The 23,076-nt window shown below is 39.1% G+C and overlaps 1 protein-coding gene across 8 annotated transcripts in view; it reads right to left on the bottom strand.

Annotated features, from left to right (window-relative positions):
• Positions 1-23,076, bottom strand: part of LOC133529761 (cGMP-specific 3',5'-cyclic phosphodiesterase-like) — a 209,006-nt gene that overhangs the window by 95,147 nt on the left and 90,783 nt on the right. For all 8 annotated transcript variants that reach the window (XR_009801207.1, XR_009801204.1, XR_009801205.1 and 5 more), the window contains one exon: positions 6,226-6,920. Coding sequence is in view for 2 of the 8 variants with exons in the window: in XM_061867562.1 (XP_061723546.1) it covers positions 6,226-6,843 (618 nt within the window). In the remaining 6 variants the exon portion in view is untranslated. The remainder of the gene's footprint in view (positions 1-6,225; positions 6,921-23,076) is intronic.

The raw sequence follows: 23,076 nt of genomic DNA on the forward strand, positions 1-23,076 counted from the left end.
TTATATTCTCTGTACGTTTTGCTTTGTTTATATACTTGTTTTTTTTTTTTTACTGAGCTACTTCAAACAACGCTAAAAACGACCAAATAAATGCGCCGTAAACAGACGCCTAGCATACAAAATCAACAATACATGCAAAAATCAAAACGGCCAGAAACAGAAATTTTTTTTTTCTCATTTTGTTCTCAAAAAGTTCGTTACGATTGGTTAAGTCATGGAGGTGGAAAATACCGAGAGCGAAAGATCTCTCGAATTTGGCACGTCGGCTAAGCACCTTAGGTCTTCAAATTGGGTATCAAATTGATTTACGTAAAGGAAAGGTCAATTGAATGACGCCGTAAAATTCCAAGTTACTTTAGTTACAAGTAAATTCATAAACCAAGAATATATTATGCTGTAACGATTGACATCAAAATCAAAGTGATTTATTAAGATTTGGTTAGTGGAAACCGTTTTCTCCTGAAATGGAAATTTCATCAAAAAAGTAGCATGGGATAGCATATGTTTTCCTCAATACTATTTCGTTAGTATTGCAAAGCTTTTCTTCCCTCTTAAGAAGCAATTTTCCACCCTAACTGGTAAAGTGTGTTTGTGACAATGTGAACATAAAGAAATCATTTCAAAACTGGCGATGTGAAAAATTTAATTCAATTTAACGGTTGATTGGGTAATGTATTCCCAATTCTGAATATGCCTGAATGTTGGGATTTTATAAATTAATTGGAATAAGACTAGAGATGGGCCGAATATGGAGTCCGAATACGAATATTGCCGAATGTCCGATTTAGATCTTTTCGAACCGAATATTCGGCCGAATAATTCGGTTCATCTCTATCATTCTAATAAACCATTTTAAAACGCATCAATTACATTAGCAGTTAAAGATTAATTGTCTCGTAGGCAATTTCCTAGAAAAAACCTATCAAAGGGTGACATTCCTTCATTCGGCTTTACTCGGCTCCGTTCGGCTCAGCGTTGCTCCGACTCCGAGCAATTATTAGGGTTGGCACAGCTTGCCGTCCCTATACGTGCGCGATCACAGATAAGATAATGACTTGAATTTTGACAACCCTAAATGACCGAAAGGGATAACCATACATTAGAAAGGTATAGCAGAATTCGTCTCTGAATCGCTGTCAAGTGTCAATCTTCGGTTTTGAAGGAAGTGTCATTTCTTGACGGTAGTACTATTAATTATTCTGTGTCAAAGGAAAGGGACTCTCGAACTCACAAATTTTCAACATTCTCTAAAACATTCTACGGATTCAACATATCTCTTCACATGTATTAATTTTTAATGAAAACGGGAAAGCGTAACCTGATGGAAGAAGTCATTGCAAAGTTCTCGAGAAAATTATACATTGTGTCGACAAGACAAACCTGCTAAAATATGTTTGCCGAATATTGGACACTTTAATTGAATAATTTGTCCGAAAGTCCGAAAACAAACATCGGAAAACTGGCCGAATATGCCGAATACCGAATTATCACCGAATATTCGGCGCGTCCCTAAATAAGCAATCGATTTTATCGATAATAAATGCTCGCCTTTTCACATTTGACCTCATTTGTTAGATATTTGAATCTAAAAAATTGTTATCAGATCGAAGAAACATGGGATCGTCGTATGAATCATCTCCCGAAAACTCAAATTTCGAGTCATTTAGGAACTCCTCTATATAACAGCCAATGCTGCAAAGAGACGTACGATTCGTAATAAAACGTCCCCGATTGTCTATGTCCTTTGCAAAGTACAACGTAATTGGGCGCTGATGTCCTTTGTAAAGATCATAGTGAATGAAAAACTCAAGGAAAAGCCTAGGATTATTTTTTCGTGACCATTTTGAGCCTGATGTAACCTAATCCGAAACTTTCAAAAGAATATCCTGAGAAAAGTACCTTGTGTATGTAGATAGATAGATAAATCATTTATTTGGCAGCTGCAAAAACACACAATATAAAGTTTAAATCATCATAAAGAACACAAATTATTACAGGAACAAAATAAAAATGGCACAAAAGAAAATTGAGACAACAAAATAGGAATAATTAATAAACAATAAAATAAAATAAAAGTACCTACCTACATACTGTGTGCGTTGCAGCAGGACAAAAGGGTCACGGCTCAGTGATACTCTTCACTCTTTCGAGTAAAGCACTGGTTTTCTGCCGGAACCCAGGTCACAGCAGATGTACATTAAATAAAATGAGGGTATGTGCGTGTTACATGTTTTAATTAATAAATATATATATATAATACTGAGATAGATAAATCGGCAAGTGTGTGAACAGTGTGTAGGCCCTCTAGTCCTCGTGACTGCCATCTCCACCATGTTAGATTCTGAAATCTGTGATCAAAATGGAATAATACCAATAGCATGGAATACCTGCGGTTTGTTTTTCGAGGAGTTTCATGAGTGTTGACAGTAAGTTAATAATACGTTTTTTTTGTTAGCCCACTTTAGTCTCCCACTGTTGGACTAAGGCCTCCATTCGACCCTGTCATTGGCATTTTCCCACCATCTTGGATCGAATGCGTCCAAGCCTCGCCGTCTCCTTTTCGGTCTGCCAGCGCCCCGTCCTACACCATCTATGGTGTTCCGTGGGTCCCACTCTGTAACCATTTTGGCCCACCTTTCCGGGTGCATGCGGCAGACATGTCCAGCCCAGTCCCACTCAAGCTTAGCGGTCTAAAACTCTAGTTCTGAAGCGTAGCTCCGTATTTCTGATTCGATCAGTTCTACGTACTCCTAATATACTACGCTCCATCACTTGCTGGAAAACCTTGACTTTCGACTGTGGGTTAGGATGGAAAGGTTGCACATGTAGAGGAGTTTAAAATAGAGGGTTTTAATTAACCTTAGAATTTAACCGCAGAATATCTAGTAAATATGTAAACACACAGAAAAAGGCATTTGTTACATAGGTAATATTTTAGTACCTACACTTGTGTTCCAAGCACTCGATACGCTCTATTAGTACTGAAGTGCTCTCTAACCACGGACGCACTCTAAAACACTGCCAATGACTTCGTTCTTCAGAACCACTATACGTTTGAGCTCTGATTGTGTCTAGGTACAGTCGCCATCACATATATCGTAGCGGCCAAGGCGCTTACAAATATCTGAACACGCCTCAATTGTCAAGGCGTTAGAGTGCGTGTTCAGATTTTTTTGAGTACCTCGGCCGCTCCGACATATCTGATGGCAATTGTACTTACAATCCGTCTAAGCTAACTTTCAACCGACTTGAATAGAATGAGGCGGTGTCATTATAAATGTCACATTTTCATTGAAATTTGACATTAATGACGACAATCCAAACTTTGTCATTGCCAATGCCAAATAATAAATGTAAATATATAATTAGCTTTGTCAGAGTCTAAAATAAAGTAGATAATTGATAAGAGAGAAATAAAAACGTTTTATCCACTTCAATACCATAACTTCCCTATAATATGTTCAAAAGCGATAAACTATATTTTTTCTTTTTTTAATACCACGACGGTGGCAAACAAGCATACGGCCCGTCTGATGGTAAGCAGTTACCGTAGCCTATGTATATGGACGCCTGCAACTCCAGAAAAATCTGTACACTCCTTTTTTGAAGAACCTCATACTGTAGACCCTCGGGAAAACCACACCCGGTAGCTCATTCCACAACCGGAGCGTGCGCGGGAGGAAGTTCCTCTTGAACCGCACAGTGCGTGACCATTTAGGTTCTACGACGAAACTAATGAAACGAATGGCCTTCCCTCTGCTTGCGTCTTGCTGAATAAATGTTTGATTGATTGATTGACATGTTTTGATGATTTTTTTTCTTTATTTTATGATGTTTACCCGTGATTCAAACTTATAAAAATATAGGGATCAGATTATATTGGAAAAGTGTTCATAGAAAATGTTTTGTGATTGTGGCAGGCTCAATTTAATTCACTTGGCTGTATCTTATCTCAACAGGTGTTAAGTGCTGCTCACTGATAACGCAGCATTGAACTACTTAGGTTAGGTTTAACTGTATAGTTACTTTAGTGGGTATATGAAATGAAATTATGTTTTCGCATTAATATAGCCGGTATAAAAACCGGTCAAGTGCGAGTCGGACTCGCGTACGAAGTGTTCCGTGCCATGATCTATAAACACGGCAAAAAATCACGTTTTGTATACACAAAACCCCATACGGGAGCACCCTTAAATGTTTATTTTATTCTGTTTTTTAGTATTTGCTGTTATAGCGGCAACAGAAATATATCATCTGTGAAAATTTCAACTGTCTAAATATCACGGTTCATGAGATACAGCCTGGTGACAGACGGACAGACAGCGGAGTCTTAGTAATAGGGTCCCGTTTTACCCTATGAATACGGAACCCTAAAATATTACATTTGCATAAGCATAAGGTGTATTCTAGCAATTTCGTATGAAGGATAATATAAATATTTTCGGTGTTTGATATTAGGAGTTACCCGAGTACTGATTATATGGAAAATATACAATAGGTCAGGGGTCACCAATTACTTTCTTCAGGGGTCCGGTTCTTAAAATAAAATGACCATCGCGGTCCGTTTCTACTTCAGTTTATTAAATAAGCAAAAAAAAAATTGATTAGATAATAGGTGGTCCGGATCTGGACCGCGGTCCGCCATTTGGAGACCCCTGCATATTTATTAGTATATGTAGTTATATCTTGCGAAAGCGAAATGCATAAAGAAGATACCTAACAATGTGCACAGCAGAAGAATTTTCAGCTAATATTATAACTGGATGAATCGGAATTCTATTTGCAACTCCTACTAATAATATTACATACATACATACATATAATCACGCCTATTTCCCGAAGGGGTAGGCAGAGACCACGGATTTCCACTTGCTACGACCCTGACATACCTCTTTAGCTTCCTTCACTTTCATGACATTCCTCATACACGCTCGTCGGTTTAGGGTGCTCTTGACCTGGCCTTTCTTCAGGATTTCCCCGATTTGAACAGAGAAAGTCCGCCGAGGTCTACCCCTTCCAGTTCCCTCTTCTACTTCTCCCTTATACACTCTCTTTGTTAACCTTCTTTCACTCATTCTTTCCACGTGTCCAAATCATCTCAACATACCTTTCTCAATTTTTGTCACTACATCTTCGTTCAGTCCACATAATATTAGTTGTGAATTATTGAGCAATACACTTTTCGTCAGTCGCGACACTCGTGACATCTAGTGTCAAGTAACGGTATTGACAAATGCGCTAGATGTCAGCTACGAAAATAATAAGCACTTTGTACTTTGGTAAGAAAACTGATGTATGGAGTGAGTACTCTATGCTTTCTTATTTGTCTATGCTAATGCAAAGTGGCAATAAAACAAATGCTGTCTGGTATCGTAGTGACGTGTGACGTGTATACGAATAGTTTGCGACTGTTGCGTCATTCCGTATCACGCAATACTAAGGATACATTTAGGTTTGGTTTTATACCTAAATATTTGTTTGACATATACACTGGTTCGATTCCCGGGCGAGATAAGCAATTTAAAAAGTCTTTGAATGCAGTTTTCTTTATTTCTAAAAATAAGAGAATGTTTCCTTTCAGTAAAATGAGCTAACTTAAGGTTTTAAGGCACTTTTCCTCCAAGGCCCATGATTTTTTTCCACACTGTATATGAATATCTTATACTTTTAACTTTCAGTTCTTCTTTTTTTTCTTGGTGAAGGACCTTTGGTTCCAGGATGCGCTTTTTGGCGAGGCCAAAAGATTAGCTGCAGTAGTGACACCTAATTGTCAAAATGTGTCTAAAGCGAGCAGGACTGAACTCCCAACGATATATACTGTATGCTCATTCTTAAATTTTTCGCCGCCATTGACTTGATATATTGTTAGTACATTTCGTGCCCCACATGCCACGACTTCATATCAAGTCGTGGTTTTGGTCAGGTTTGTATACGAGCAATTTTTGACGTGTCGTTGAGGACACTTTATTAGTTCATTGATGTGGCGGCGAAAAGATTAACGAAACTAAGCCAAGTAAAGAATGACTCACACTCACAGAAAATGAAGTGTCGGGCACCACGGCCTCGACTCCGACCGTTCGAGAGAATCTAGAATCATCTTTAAGCCAGGTTTAATATCCTAGTAAATTCGCATTTCCAATTACGACACTTCATATTTCACTATGAAATACTTCGAAATCTTACATTAACACTCATGTCATACATTTTATATCAAGTATCACTCACCTTAACAGGCGATGATGACAGCCATAACTGGAACAGGTCTGACGTAACCGACGTACTCCTCGCCTGATGCTGCCGCGGCGACAGCGGCCCAGTAGACGTCAAACTATGCAGTCTATTCACTTCTTCACTACTCGCACATTCCCTAACATACCTCTCTAACACTTTAGGACTAGCTTCAATCAACTTCTTTAACTCTAACAAGTCTTCATCCGCACATTCAGGCGAAGAACGCACAATCACTTCTTTATACTCCTCCGCGTGCATTATGAGTTCATTAGTAGCTAAAACGTCATATACGACACTATTGCCTAAGTCTGGACTAGAATCTATTTCTGTAAGGTAATCGTTATCACATTTTTTGTCCGGTTCACAACCATTCTGTTCTGTTATCTCGACTATCATGACTGGTGGGTTCTCTTTTAACATATTATTATTCTCAGTCACTTCTTTTTTTATTTCTTCAGGTAGTTCGTAGACTAGCCTCATCAGTTCATTGGATCTTTTTCTTTTGTCTTCTTCTATAGTTTTGTGTTCATTTGTTTTGTCTTCTGCGAATTTGGCGCAGTCCTTTTTAGCGTCCTGTTTCTTTTTGGCATCGAGAGGGGTTTCGGATGTCATGGCGTTATTCAGGTGGCGGGTCGGGGGACTACAGGAGTGTTGACCCACATTTCTTCGTAGATTTTAACGTTCAGTACCTGGGAACAATGAAAATGATATTTAGATTATTTATTCTACTTAGGTATCTAGTATACTAAAGAAGTTACAGTAAATGAAATGTTACGAATGACCCGAATGATAATGCTCTGCGACATCCCCTTACAAATGGCACTAATAAGAACAGGTTGCGTTCTACATTGCATTGCAATGGAAACTGTAAGTAAAATGCGTTTGCCAATTATGAGCCTTCTTTCTATAAACACAGCTTAGATGCCACTATGTCGAGTCTTGCCAGCGGTATTTTTTGTACATGCTTAGCTCCAAATAACCGAAGGTCGCGGGTTCAAACCCCGGCTCGTACCAATGAGTTTTTCAGAACTTATGTACGATCATTTAATATTAACCAGTCGCTTTTCGTCAACATCGTGAGGAAACCTAGAAAGCCTAGTTTACGCCAATTCTTGAGTTTTGTTGCCAAGTGCGCCCCAGGGTCAGCAGTGAAAATTCGGGGCAACGCGAGGAAAGAGCTTAGCTCCAAATAACCACCTTTAATCTATGTTAGAAAGCGTCCCACTTTACCAAGATATTTTAAAAAAAGCTTATAATATTTGCTTACTCCGTATGTTTTCTTTCATAAACAATATATAAGCAAATATAAGATATGCGCTCGCGCGAGCTTCGTATGATTAGATTTTTAATCGAATCACTTCGCTACTCGCTACGGTCAGCTGCCAATTTTCAATTCCGATTCAGGTGAACGTCTATTCACGATTTCCGGAGTTCGTCACAATGGAATGGACGTCAATTTCGAATGACCTGCGAATTTAGGTAGTTTAGTGCGACTATTCATCCCGATTTTATGAAGTCATGAGTTATCATTTTTTTTTTATTATTTACTGTAAGCTTATATGTGAAATAAACGAAATTGAAAATATTGAAATTGAAGATGGGAGACGCGCATGGTCTTTATAATAATGAATGAAAAAGGTTTTCAAGTAGGTAATGAAAGAGCTGATTAATCACATTTGATGATTGAGGAATCACATTTGTTAGTGTGTAAAGTCATAATGACAGATTCAGGTTAGACCTATGAAGAGATTAAGTGACGACGTCACAGGAGTGGCCAGAGCACGTTAGCCAAGAGTGGCTCAAGACAGAGAAAGCTGGAAAATTTTTAGAGTATCAGGCGTTCGCCGCACAAACATAATTATATATTTATAAATAAAAATAAAAATAAAAATAAAATATTTTTATTTCAGAACTTCTAGAATTCCATAATAAATTGTTAGTACCATCGTTATAGCTAGGGGTTAGTAAGTACATTAAAATCAAATAATAAGAATAATAAATAATTAATAATCTTGACATAATAACAATGAAATCATGATTCATAGTAAAATAAAAATTAGTTGAAATAATAAATACAAAAATAATTAATATATTAACATGTCAAATTCAAAATAAAATAGACTAGAATAATAATTACAACGTCAAAATTTACTACTTTTATTCATATTCCCATAAATAATGATTTCATGTCAAAAGAGCAATAGGTACAAGTATAAAAATGTCGTAATATTTTAATTAATAATTTTGACCCATGTATACAGGATGGAACTGTCTGGTCTGTCGGCAATTACCTTCAGTATCCTGTTGTCGCTGCCTCGGATGCGGTTTAGAATAGATGCGACCCGCTTTCGCCTGATCGCATAAAAGTCGTCAGTACGCGCCTCGGCAAACATTCCTGAAGCGCTACAGAACCGTGGCAACCTCAACAGGATTCTGAAGGCATCATTATACTGGATACGAAGAGCATTATAGGCTTTCAGCGTGTAGTTGACCCATAGGCTACCCGTGTAAAATACTTGGCAGAACGCCTTAAAAAGGGTGATTTTAACTTGTTTTGAACAACGGGCAAACCTACGAGCCAACATATTGCTTCTGACCGCTAATGCTCTTCGTTCCCTCTCCAAATCGAGATCATCTTTGAGGTCTTCCGTCACATAGTGCCCGAGGTATTTAAACTGTGACACTCTCTGTAGGTCAATACCATTTAAAGCTATAGAAGGCACATGCTGAGGGTTCATTTTCTTTGACCTGAAGACTAAGACTTCACTCTTTTTGGAGTTGTATACAAGACCGTGTCTTACCGCGTAGGCCTCACAGACACTCAGCATTTTCCTAAGTGCACTGACAGAGGGGGACAGCAGCACCATATCGTCGGCGTAGCTTATGTTGTTCACACTAACGCCGTCGATATAACACCCCACCGGCATTCTGCTGAGCTCCTCTATCAGTCCGTTAACATATAAGTTGAAAAGCTTTGGTGAGCTTAAACCCCCCTGCCTTACTCCGCATTCCAACCTATATGCTTCCGACTGTGCTGCCCCCCACTTAACCGTATTGGTTTGGTTGCCATACCAATATTTAAAAATATCTATTATTTCACGCGGGACCCTACTCGATGCTAGTTTATCCCACAGGACACCATATGACACCATGTCAAAGGCTTTAGACAGGTCGAGGAAACACGCATATACAGGCGTGCTCCTCTCTGTGTAATACTTGACGGTGTGTTTTAGACTTAAAATTGCGGTCTCGGTAGATAATCCTGCTCTAAAACCAAATTGCCCATCATGTAAATTTAGATATCTACCAAGTCGCAAGTCCAGCACACCGTCAAGTACTTTAGCTGTTATTGTAGCCAATGAGATGGGCCTATAGTTCCCTGCGTCTGACAGGTCCCCGGTTTTATTTTTAACTATTGGTACGACAATTGTCCTCAACATTTCATCTGGCAAATAGGAATGACCAATACATAGCGAAAACAGCACAGTTAACACTCTGGGTAAGTGTACGCCAGCGGCCTGCAGATGCTCGATACTGAGCCCATCGTGCCCCGGTGATTTTCCTCGCGTCATGTGACGGATCACCTCAGACACTTCCTTACATGTGAACACGGTAAACTCAGCACCAAACTCAGCATTACATGACTGTACTGTGGCACCCAGAGGTGATTCTACCTTGAATTTATCTTTAAATAACTGCGCTATCTCCGCTGGCTCATTACATCCATTTACACTCACTGGTAGGCTAGGTCTTACATTAAGGGCGTTAGTGTGCTTCCAGAAAGTCCTAAAATCACCCTTTGAGCGATGGGAGGCCAACACATCCATTTTAATTTGGTCCTGGTGGTTTTGGCACCACTTTAACCTACACTTAAACCTGCGCCTACTATCACACATGTCATGGTATACACTTCCAGACTTAGGTTTACCCCTAGCTACCCACTCCAGGAATTTCAGTCTCGCCTCCCTGTGCACCGCACTCACATGTTTGTTCCATCCTGTGATATATCCTCCTTTCCGCTTTACAGACTTTTTACATGTTAATACAGACGCCTCAGCTAAAATACCTACTATTTTACTATACAGGTGGTTAATAAACACATGATGTCCGACATTGTCACAATTCCTATCACAACACTCTCTGAGCTCCTCAGGAAGGTCAATATCACGCAACCTGTTGTTGCAGGCGTCGTGATACTCACTCACCTGTTCTGAACTCCTCTCACCCCATATTACATAATTTCGCGGTCTACTTATATTTACTTTACATCTTACAATGTTTACGTTAATTTCTAATTCCATCGGAAAATGATCGGACCAAAATACATCATTATTTATTTTAATATTAACAACAGATTTCAACACTAACTCTGATACTAAACAGTGATCTAACCAACGCCTAGAACCGTGCGCCTCACTAATATAAGTATAACTATCAGAGTGCAAACCTAACTTAACAATATCAGCACAAGTTAAACCGTTCTCTACACAAAAATCTAAAAGTTCCTTACCAAAGTTCTCGCTAGGATGTGCATTAAAGTCACCCAAAATTATCACAGATTCTACGTCAGCTGTTTCCACTATGGCACAAATTTCTCCAAGACACTGTGTAAATTCGAGTAAATTGTCACTTATGTCTACAGGCATATATACACTCATAATCAATAACTGCCGACCACCGGTGGTCACTTTAATACACACTAACCGCGGACTATCGCACTCGATTATCGACACTGATTGACAAATATCCTTCCGCCACAAAAGAGCGACACCACCGTGGGGGCGCCCGCGCAGGATCCCCGCTGCAGTGTCCACCGCTGACGTGCCTGCGTGCCCAAATCCTTTATGTATGCTCCCCAAGTATGGTAGGTCGTGGGGTAGGAGCCACGTCTCTTGCAAGGCGATGATATCACATGTCTCACAACACTCCTTAACAAAGTCGACAGACCTCTTTATGGACTTACAATTGAAGGACAAAAGTCTACATATATTATCACCTTGCAGTGTACTAGGCATAAGTTGCGGTGGGACTTCTCACTTTACTATCGCGAGCAGTCTCCCGGTTATTCGGGTTACTGCTTTTGAAATAAACATATTTACGGAATTTTATTCCGTCCGGCCACAGAGTATCATTCAAAAACACGTCTAACTTAGGTTTGTTTACAAACAACTTGTAGGCATCATACCCTTTATCACGCTTCATTGCCACCTTTTCAAGTTTTACGACTTCGTTAGTTTTGTTTCTAATGTATTCCGCTATATCTACGCTAGTTGTATCTCGATGTACATTTGATATAAATAACGGCACTTTAGTTATAGCAGCTTTAAATTTCTCACTAGGGCTCGCCTTGCCGATATTTCCAAAAAAATGATTTCGTAATTTCTTCCTTTGCACTATCATCCATTCTTCATCCGGTTTATTTTCTTTCCAGGTCCCGTTTTTAGCAATAGCAGCATAATTATTTGACTTTAACGGTGCAAGACTTGTTGTTTTCGTATCTGAAGGCGGGGTTATTAAGATTCGATCCGCGCGGTCCGTTTCTATATCGACTATTCTATTACTATTCTTCACACATGGTTCGTTTACGATTACGCCTGCGCCTCTAGCTCCGTCGTCGGGTGCAGGTGAGATGGGTGTGTTATTGCGTTGCAGCGCGAGCGAGCGAGACGACATATGTTTCTCAGTGTCCAGTTCGCAAGACTGCTGTTGCGCCGACGGCGGACTCGCCTCCACACATGATACGGAATCACCACAATGAATCAGCCCGATCGGCCCGCTATCCATATCATTTAACATAAATGCACCGCGTTTTTTGTTTACATTTCGTAAATCGTACCTGCTATCGTAAAGAGACTTATTGACCTCCTCCAACTGAGACTTCGTCACATACGACTCCTTAATAGTTTTTAAATCCGACTGCATAATTAGTAAGTCTTTGAGCAATCTGGTAACATCAATATGATCGAACGTTACCGGTGGTAATTTATGTAAATCTTTTGCTACGAAAGTCGGAATAAGCTCAGGGTCAGTTTCTTTGAACAACGTAATGATGTCCTCGAGATCCCTCTGCGATTTCCCCTGGTTTCGGCGCGATATCTTTCTTTTGTTCACAGTAACGGATTCAAAAAGTAACGACTTTGCGTTCACAATTTCCTCGGGTGTAAAGGCCGTAGAACAGATCCGTATAATACTTTCATTGTCCATCACTTCACTTTTATGCTGTACGAATGCCAGCAACTCGCTAACTACAATGTTGCAACTCGCGCATTTTAATACTTTAAAACTCGACATTTTTACTTAATGAGCAACGTCACGCGCACCCGCTCCGAACCGCGCTTGCGCACAGACTGATTTATATACCTGTATAATTTGAAAGGGAATTTCATAATTTGTTTACAGCGAGATAAATAAAGTTCAACTTTTTTTTAATACAACCACCGACGGCAAACAAGCACACGGCCCGCCTGATGGTCATTAGTCACCGTAGCCTATGGACGCTGCGCGTGCAGTGCGCATGCGCGTTGCAGACACTTTAAAAACCTGTACACTCCTTTTTTGAAGAACCCCATACTGTATGCCCTCGGGAAAACCTCGGGAGCTCATTTCACAGCCGGAGCGTCCGCGGGTCTAGGGTATGAGGGTGAACACCCTGCTGACGTCGAGCGGTGCGGTGATAGAAAGTGGCCGTTGGCATCATGTCAAACAATTCTTCAGAGCACAGTCCATTGTACTCATTGTACTCTTGGCAACGGTCCGTCCTAAGAGAGTTACGAGCGGTCGGGTTGAGCTGGAGCGAGACCAGAAGACGAGCTGAAGATAGGAAGCCGTGGCGCGAGCTTGTGAAGGCCCTTTGCACCTCTGGGGTGCTTTAGGACAACAACAACAACAACATTCCATTGTACAAAGTTCAACTTTTGTCCATTTGGGACTAGTTAGGGGACAAATAAATACATATAAGAGTATAGTTACTAACAATATACCCACATTCCTTCTTCGATCGAATAACGGGTAACTATGAAAGTCCCTGAGCCAAATTTATAGATATTTCCATTCTTTCATTACAAAAGCCAGCTGTCATGGCTGGAGGTCGGAGATTTTCATCTTGGAGATAGTGCGGGTATTTAGTCTCAGAGGGATATTATTTTCTTGGAGTTAGTTTCGAGAGACTGACAAGATATTGGCGGTTATCTGAGTGATAAAGCATTATCTTTGCCTGTTGACAGTTACAGCTAACACCAAAAGTGGAAGTTCCTGTAGCACACACAATATTTTTCATCACACTTGTGAGGAAAAATATTATATTGATAATTTGATATTTATTTAAATACAATTTTAAAAATTAAGTAGTAATAGAGCTATAAGCTAGGTAATAAAATTATACGATAAATATGAGAATAATTAATAAGCTGATGTTGATTCACAATAACGTAAAAAATCTTTAATAAATACTATGATTTTGTAATTTATGATTTGCAAAAAAAAATGTTGAGGAGTGTCTCGAAGCAATAAATAAAAATTCTGCCTAATTTCGTAGTGGTTTAGAAGTTACGGACCGCATCACCTACTTGTAATAACACCTTTAAGAGAAAGTTTGATGCAAAATACATTACGGCCCTAGTTCGAAATTTAGGATTTACGGGCCGTATCGTCTATGTGTAATAACGGCTTTTTCGAGCAGGTGTGATGAAAAATGACTTGGTCGTCCATAACGACAATTCTAATCGCCGTGGACATAGTTCCACGAAGCGCTATTTGGGTAGGGCGGAATATTATTGCCCCATTTTCTGTAACACTGTCACAGTGTATAGTTTGAAAATCAGTAGGTATACTCTATTTTACAAGCTTTTATTTAGAAGGGGAAGTATACCACGTGAAGAAGAAGTGAAAAAAAAACCGACTTCAATGAGGGAGACCGGTCCTCTGACGATTATTGTTGATTTTGGATTTCATACAATGAAATTAAAAAGATAGCGTCCTACGCCTATTTCTGTAGAAAAGGAGGTAGCATGTTTCTTTTTGTCACTGCACCCACCTTGACACATTTCAGATTTCCTTATGGTTGACTGGTAAGATACCCGCAATAATAGGGTATTCGACTGTATTTAAGATAAATTATTTCACACCATGCATGAAATAAAGCACCAGATAATTATTAAAAAAACTAAATAGGGTAGAAATTTAAAAATGTGCCGTGAAAACCTAACTGCTTGACAAACATGCAAAGAGAACAAATTGCCAAACATGAACTATGCATCGTTGAAGACTTCTGTTCATCATCAGCAGTTCCACTTCATCAAATGTCACTTCTACAAATTTAAATACTTGTTGATGAAAATACAAAGATCACTATATATATGCCTTTAACATTTGAGGAGTTCCCTCGATTCCTCATGGACCCCATCGTCAGAACTTGAATTTGACAATAAGTTGTCTTGAAAATCTAATTTGCTTAACAAACACAGCGAAGAGGACAAATCGCCAAACGTGTACTATGCGTCGTTGAAGAGTTCCATTCTGATCATCATCAGCAGTTCCACTTCATCAAATGTCACTTTTTTAAATGTAAATGCTTGATTTGTTAAAGAAAATACAAAAATCACTATATGTATGCCTTTCAAGCAAAGCGTAGTCAAGGAAGCGTACTTGGGGCGACCAACCGGCCGTCGACCGATCGGGCGCCCCAGGTACCGCTGGTGTGATGTCGTGGAGGCGGACCTGCGTCGGCTGAATGCCAATTCATGGCAGGAAACCGCGCTGGATCGGGACAGGTGGCGTTCTCTCGTTTCGGAGGCCAAGATTCTTTTTGGATCGCTGAGCCAAAGCAGTTAGTTAGTTAGTTAGTATGCCTTTCACATTTGAAGAGTTCCCTCGATTCCTCATGGTTCCCATCATCAGAACTAGGTGAACAGAACTGATTGACAAAAACGGGACCAATCTGTGTATATATAAATTCAAATTGGTTCAGAAATGACGGAGTTATGGAGTATATACATATATCGTCGTCTAAGTACCCTCAACACAAGCCTTATTGAGCTTACTATGGGACTTAGTGTGTAAAAATGTCCTATAATATTTATATAAAAAAAATAAAAATGAGTTTCAGTTCTAAGTATGGGGAACCCTCAAAATTTATTGTTTTTTTTTTTCTATTTTTCTGTGACAATCTACTTACCAAGTTTCAACAGTATAGTTCTTACAGTTTCGGAAAAAAAGTGGCTGTGACATAGACATAAGGGTTCCGTTTTTTGCCATTTGGCTACGGAACCCTAAAATAGTACATTACGATTCAAGTGCGAAAAATAGGAAATTCGAAACGAGTGGCGATAAATTAAAACACGACCGAAGGGAGTGTTTTAAATCGACACGAGTTGCGAATTACCTATTCGCACATGTATCGTACAACGTTTTACAGTACATATGGCCCTTTAAATGTTCGACACAGTAACGTAATATGCTACTTCTCGCACTAGTGCTATAAAGTAGCCCCATATGTACTGTAAAGGTATGTTTTTATTTAAACGCGCTATCATAACTATTGTTACGTTTACGAGTACTGTGCTTACACCCCGGTAGTATTGACTCGAGAGTCGAGACATCCCTAGAGAAATTGTTTTCGCTGCCTTACGCCAATATCATTGTTGGCCGACGTCAAAGGGGTTGAGCGATTGTTCTTTTTCTACTTTTTGTATCATTATTATTGAACGATTGTGCTAGACTCCGTAAAAATGCGGCTAACGCGAGGTAATTTCGTCGTTTGTTTCTAGATGAAGATTTGTTTATTTGTTTATTTATTTGTTTATTTGTTTATTAGGATCACCAACAGAAGATACAATTCACATACTATAATTTACATACTAAAAGAGCACATTTATAATTGATCCCCCACTTAAAGGCAATCACAGCATGCATTATTTAAGTTAAGATTCAGAATAAGACCTTAATATAAATATGATATTAATTAACAAAACATCTACTTAATACGAACAATAAATTTTCCACACAAAAGTAATCAAGTTAGCCGAGCTAGCTGAGGTTGTCAACAGATAATAATTTGTTTTTAAATGAGGCTTCACTGTCGTGAAACACATCCAAAGAAGGGACATTATTAGCATGCTTGTTGTATAGGCGAGCCAGGCGAGGCAAAGGGGAGTGAGCCAATAGGTTAGTTCGACTACGACGCACATAGAGTAAGGCACAAGGATAACGTGGTAAACGAGACGGTACTTTCAGCCCTATCTGACTAACCATATGCATGCAGTCAATCTTGTCGTTTAGAAGTTTGTACAAGAACATTAGGTCCAGCATAGTACGCCTACTACTAAGAGAAATTAGTTTAAATTGTTTAAGTCTAGCGTTATATGCTTGGCAGCCTGTTCCACAGCGATAAGCAAGATGTCTAGTAAACCTTTTTTGCACTCGTTCAATCCTTTCAATATGTATTTTGTAAGTAGGATTCCAGACAACGCTACAGTATTCTAATTTACTCCTCACAAAACAATTAAAAAGGGTCACCATTGTAGAACATTCTTTAAACTCCCTAGCACATCTTAACACAAACCCTAGAGATTTAAAGGCAGCATTTATTGTCTTATCTATGTGACGCACAAAGCGTAGTCTGCTGTCTATTATGACACCCAAATCTCTTATTTCATTGACCTCTTGCAAAGTTTCGTTAAAAATAATGTACTCTGATGGTATAGGGTTTCTTTTCCGACCAAATTTTATGTGGTAACATTTAGTGGGGTTAAGTACCATTTTGTTAGACTTACACCATTTTACCAACACATCCACATCCTCTTGTAACAGATGGACGTCAGATAGATTTTTTACTACCCGGACCAATTTTAAATCATCCGCAAACAGCGATACAGTCGAATTATTAAATTCATAGGTGATGTCGTTAATAAATATGTTAAAAAATAATGGCCCCAAATTAGACCCCTGTGGTACACCGGAGAGTGCAATATAACAGTCAGACTGAGTGCCTTCTATTACCACAGTTGAAGGCCTGCCTTGAAGGTAAGTATGGCACCAGCTAAGTAAACTACCTGCAATGCCAAACTTGTGCAACTTATGAATTAAGATTTTGTGATTAACCTTATCAAACGCTTTCGAAAAGTCAGTGTAAACCGCGTCTACTTGATAACCACCATCGACAGCCTCCGTAAGGCTGGTGACGTAGCTAAAAAGATTTGTACAAGTCGATCGCTTGGGCATAAACCCATGTTGATAAGGAGAGAGCATATTTTTGACATGATCAAATAGTGCAACATAAACCAGCCTTTCGCAAACCTTGGCCATCGAAGACAATATGGAAACGGGCCTATAATTTGAAACTAATTCACGACTGCCGCTTTTAAATACCGGAATAACTCTGGCTCGTTTCCACACCGATGGAAATATCCCTGCTTTCAGAGATGCATTATATATAATCATAAGTGGCACAGAAAGTGACTTCGCGCAGCTTTTTAAAAATACGGGGGGAATATCATCTGGCCCTTTACTCTTCGTAGCATTTAACGTTCGCAATTGTAATTCAACCTCAAACTGTGTGAAAGACAATTCCCCAGATTCATCTCCCATCAGTATTTCGGCTAGTTCCCCGCCACTTACATTTGGTTGGTTCCTCGTGTCGCTGTCATCATAAACTGAACTAAAATGCTCTGCAAACAGGTTACTAATCTCTCTAGAATTACTAGCCTGTTTGTCCTCATACAACATAACTGGTGGATAATTTGAACTATTTTTACGCATGTTTTTAATATGGGTCCAGAAATACTTAGGATTTTTCTTAATCTGTTTTTCTATCGAATTTATGTAACTATTGTAGCATGCTTTCATAATCTTTTCACAGTCAACCCTCAGGTAATCAAACTCTAGTTTATCTAGTGGATTTTGGTACTTTTTAAATCTAACGTGATATTTGTGTTTTCTATTTAAAAGATATATTAGATGATTTGAGTACCATACTGGAAAGGCACGGTTGCGATGATATTTAGTCATGGGCACATTTATTTTGACAATATCACGCAAAATCTCGTAAAACCTTTTTACCATTTTATCTATATCGCTGTATTTATCGAGTACGTCGTGCCATGAAATTTTATTTAACTCCTTTACAATAATTTCATAGTCAGCTTTATGAAAATTAAAATTAGAACTGGACTTATTTATCCTAGGTATTATTTTACCAGGCAACTTAATTATTAAGTCTAACGGCGGGTGAAAAACATCTGTGTGTTTAATCGAAGACAAGCTTTCCGAGACTCTAACAACATCCTCATTACACAGCACCAGATCCAAAATACGGCCTCTCGAATTAGTCACCGCGTTAAATTGCTTAAAATCATTTAAAAACATAAAATCAACTAACGTGCTTTTAAGCAAGCAGTTATTATATTCATTAGGCTTAGTATACGAAGCATCAGCAGTCCACGTTATACCACTCAGGTTTAAATCCCCCACTATAATTGTATATTTACATGGATTCTCTAGAACTTTATTCGCCTTATCTATAAATTCATCTAACGTTTTTTTCGAGATTGGAGGAGGCAAATAAACTGCACATACTCTTAGCCTGTCTACCTGCCCACCACAATTTATCTCTAAAGTGACCCACAAATCCTCACACTCACTTTCCCACCCTTGCTCTCTTCTCAACACAAGTTTATTATTAACAGCAATAAGAACACCACCACCCAATTTTTTCGAGTTGTTTAAATTTGAGGTTTCACGATCTCGCCTATATACCGCATATCGATTATCAAATAATTCACAATCAAAAATGCTATCATTCAGCCAAGTTTCTGTAAGTATCACTATGTCATAATTTTTACTTAAAATCTGTTGACGTACCTCAGCAGTGCTCGACCTAAGACCCTTAACATTTTGATAGTAGCCTAGTAACGGTCTAGACATTCACAAATTAAGCAAATAAATGAGAACTACATCTAAGAAGTAAAAAAAAAATCTTTTAGATGGAAGTAATTTTAAGTGAGGACTTCACAAGTATGTATATTAGTATATTTATTTATTTTTCCTTCAATTAATAACGTATGAAAATATGTAAACACTTGCTCTGGTTTATAGGTAGGTTAGTAGATACACTTATTACTAAATTTAATATGAGTATACTCCAATTCTATCTTAAATTGTAATTAATTATCATGACACTTAAGTAGTTACCGTACAATCAATAACATACATTACAGCTAAACCAGTTACACAACGATATCTACAATTATTTACTCCAGCCCGTACAGATAAACATCAAGTCACCGTAGTTAAATTGCGTTAACCACCACGCGCGGAGAACATCACGCAATTTTAAACCTTATCACGGTGCAGTTATAGTTATCCGCGTTTTAGTTACTTGTGGTACTATTCGCGCGTAGTGGTTAAAAGTTCAAATATGCAAGTAGGTATACATACATGACTTCGGTATAACTATATTTTAAACACAAATAAATTATATATACAAGTAGGTATAGTCAGCATGCTTAAGGGTATTAAAGAGTGGTATGTCACCATGAATTTAAGCATGGAAGTCCATTGTAACAGTATATAAGTAAAGTTCAATTCCTTCTCACTTACCTACTTTTTATTGCCGTTTTTGATTTAACTATTACATTTGTTTATTTATTATTTATTTTCTGTCCGTACATAGGCCGCCGCTTCATCAATGTCTAAGGGTCTCCCCAAACTAGTCGACGCCGTTTCGGCAAATCGCGTACGGAAAAAGCTTTATGTCAACGCAATAAGAGCGAATAAGTCGTAAATCGGCTCGGCCCACGCGAAACGACGTCTTTCGACGGGAAAACGGCGTTTTGCCGTAAAGCTGTTCGCATTCGTACGACGCTGTTTGCAGCCTACCGCACACGTTCGCATTCATAAATCTCCTTATACCGCCGTACGGTGCCGGAAAGAGTTGAACGGCTCCGATCACGGCCGAGTACCTACGATAAGGACCGGTCAGAGCTGGCGGAAGCCGTTCAGCGTCTTCGACGGCCGAACATAGCTGACGACGGCCGAACAGAGCCGATGACGGTAAAAATGCTGGTAAGCCTTTTTTTCCATGCCCGTCTACGTAAAATATCCATCATCACAGGTTATTATATAATATGTAACAATTACCAAGGAAAATAATCTTACAGGTCTGTTCAATTTCAAACTCAGGTTGTTACTAACAACCAGTCTCCAAAAATGAGATTTACGATTGCCGATCACCCGCTGTCCTACATCTGTTCGTCGGACTCAACGGCTGTACGTGTGCTGTCTGACGTCTCCGACGGCAGGACGGAGCACGGGAGAGCCGACCGTCGCTTTACAACTGTTGCGATAGCAAGTCGCAGGCGATCGGGCGTCTCTACGGCCGCAAGGAGGATGAGACTGCTAAACGCAGGTGTCCAACCGCGGAGACGGTCGATCGGCTAAATGCGAATAGTGTGGTGTAAAACAGTCGGCGAAAGCCGACTCCGCGTCGACTGGTTTGGGGAGACCCTTATGCTTAGGTACCCACTAAGCGATAGGTACATAAGAGTAATACACATACAAATTCCTATGTTGTTTGGGTAAGAATTGGTATTACTAAGCACACACATACGACACATAAATAATGCAACATATTAATTATATCAGATTCGCCAACGTGTCTTTACCTTTAACTAATATATAATTAGAGGACTCCGATTTCCGCATAAATATTTGTCCCTGCGTCACCCAAACAAACTTGTAATTCAGCTCCTTCGCCCTGGCACGCGCCGCAGCATGGAGATCCTTCAAGGTCGCCGACAGGTGCTCCAATACGTATATGGGCCTTCTGTCGCCTGCTATTCCGAGATGACTCGAGTTCAGTTTCTCTGATGAAGATGATGCCTTTCTATTAAAAGATTTGACAGCAGCTAAAAATCCATCTCTCACTCTTTGACAGCCAAATTTAACAATTACTGACCGCGGGCGCGAGTTTTCTCTATTTATCTTGGCTATACGAGTACACAACTGAATATCTGTTTCGTTAAGACTGTATTTCGTGATAGATGCGATTTGTTTTACGGTGCTTACTAGATTTTCAGCTTTGTGCTCCGGAATGCACTGAATTTCGATATTATTTGATCTTGAGTGTTGTTCTAACTGGGTCAACCTGGTGCTAAGGTCCATAACTGTTGTGCGTAAAGATTTGTTTTCGGTTTCCAACGCTGTGATGGTAGCAATCTTGGTGGCTACCTCCTCATAGTTTTTTTGGAGGTGGTTAACGCTAGTCTGGACCCGGGTAAGTCGGTCTAACATATCATTTATTTTTTGGTTAACCAGCACCATGACGCTGGCCTTAAAACGGTCAAGGATTGACTCCAACTCCTCCTTCATAGACTCCCTCACGTAGCTGACGTCCGCCGGGTTCGAGCTCACGTCAGTCAGGTTCGAGCTCATGTCCGCCGGGTTGCAGCCCACGTCAGCCGGGTTAGTCTTATTTTCGCTGGAATTGAACTTCTTTCTAAACGTGATATTACTCGTAGTGGGGGTGGAGCTGTCACTGTCACCCTGAGTGTACTGGTACTGGAAACTGGACACATTTCGAATGGGTGTGTTTCTGTTGTCCGACCTGGGTTGCTTACTAACGCATGTAGGGCATATCCATGCCGATTTAAAGGCTTCACTTAGCTCCTCGAAGGGTGTGTTAGTTTTAGTCACGATTATGCAGTTATAGTGAAAGTTTATTTGGCACGTCTGACACACCAAAACATCGGTAGCCGCGGTTCGACTGGGGCAACATCCAAAGACAAACGACGATGCCATCATATTATATTGTTATTTTACTCAATAGTAAAGATACAAAGCCAAAATATTCAATAGTCACTATTAACACTGACACGGAGTGGGTACATCGACACTCATATATGTATGTAGTTCGCACTTATTTCGCTTTAAAAACACGTTTAATATTTATAACATGATTCAACAACAATGTCCGAGATTAGTTTCTTCAATTATTGATGAAATATTCACTTCAATGTATAAGAAATGCCCACTATGTACAAGATATTTCACTTTTCTCACTCACAGCTCATATCCTTAACAAATTCAGATCATGTTCCTGTTATTACAATCAGAATACGCTTCGTAAAAGTGGACACTACAGAAATAAGCGATTGCACTCCTATACTATTGTTAGGAACATTATGTATAAATGATAAGCCATTTATAAATAATCTCAAAATATAAGTATTTTGACTATTCTTACTTTTATCTATGATTAGCTTTTAAAAGAGTATCAATTGACTCTTAATTGGTTCCCGCCATTTTGAATTGGGTACTTGACACATGTTGAATATTATAACAAAATTTAGTTAAATGGATAGAAAATGAGCCATCCATTATAGAAAAGTGGAATTTAATAAATTATATTGAGATTATAAAAAAATACAAGGCCCCGAAGTCTCAAAAAATATTTTTTTTTTGTCTTTCATAAATAGAAAAGAAAATGGTACCATTCGATTCCTTACATTTTATTGAAAAATTAATTTTACGACAACTATACCAATAAACGCAATATTTCAGGGTCAAAATGGCAATTTCCTTGATCTTCCATACATTTAGGACAGACTTATATGATGTGACATCACATCACCTTATCATTTTGTTAGAGGCGTTTCAATCGTCGAGTGCGGGCGTCAGACTTTAACTCTCATTTCTGATCTTTGTGTTGCTTAAATGCCATGAGTCCTATATAGACATTTGATCCTCAGGAAAATCAAGATCGTTTGACATTATTTACAAAAAACAGTCAAGTAGCCAATTGTTATAAAAAGTCGGTAACGCAGTGACAAGCGGCCAGCTCGAGTACAGGGG

This window comes from Cydia pomonella, chromosome 21 (genome assembly GCF_033807575.1).
Source record: "Cydia pomonella isolate Wapato2018A chromosome 21, ilCydPomo1, whole genome shotgun sequence".
NCBI classification, from domain to species: Eukaryota; Metazoa; Arthropoda; class Insecta; order Lepidoptera; family Tortricidae; genus Cydia; species Cydia pomonella.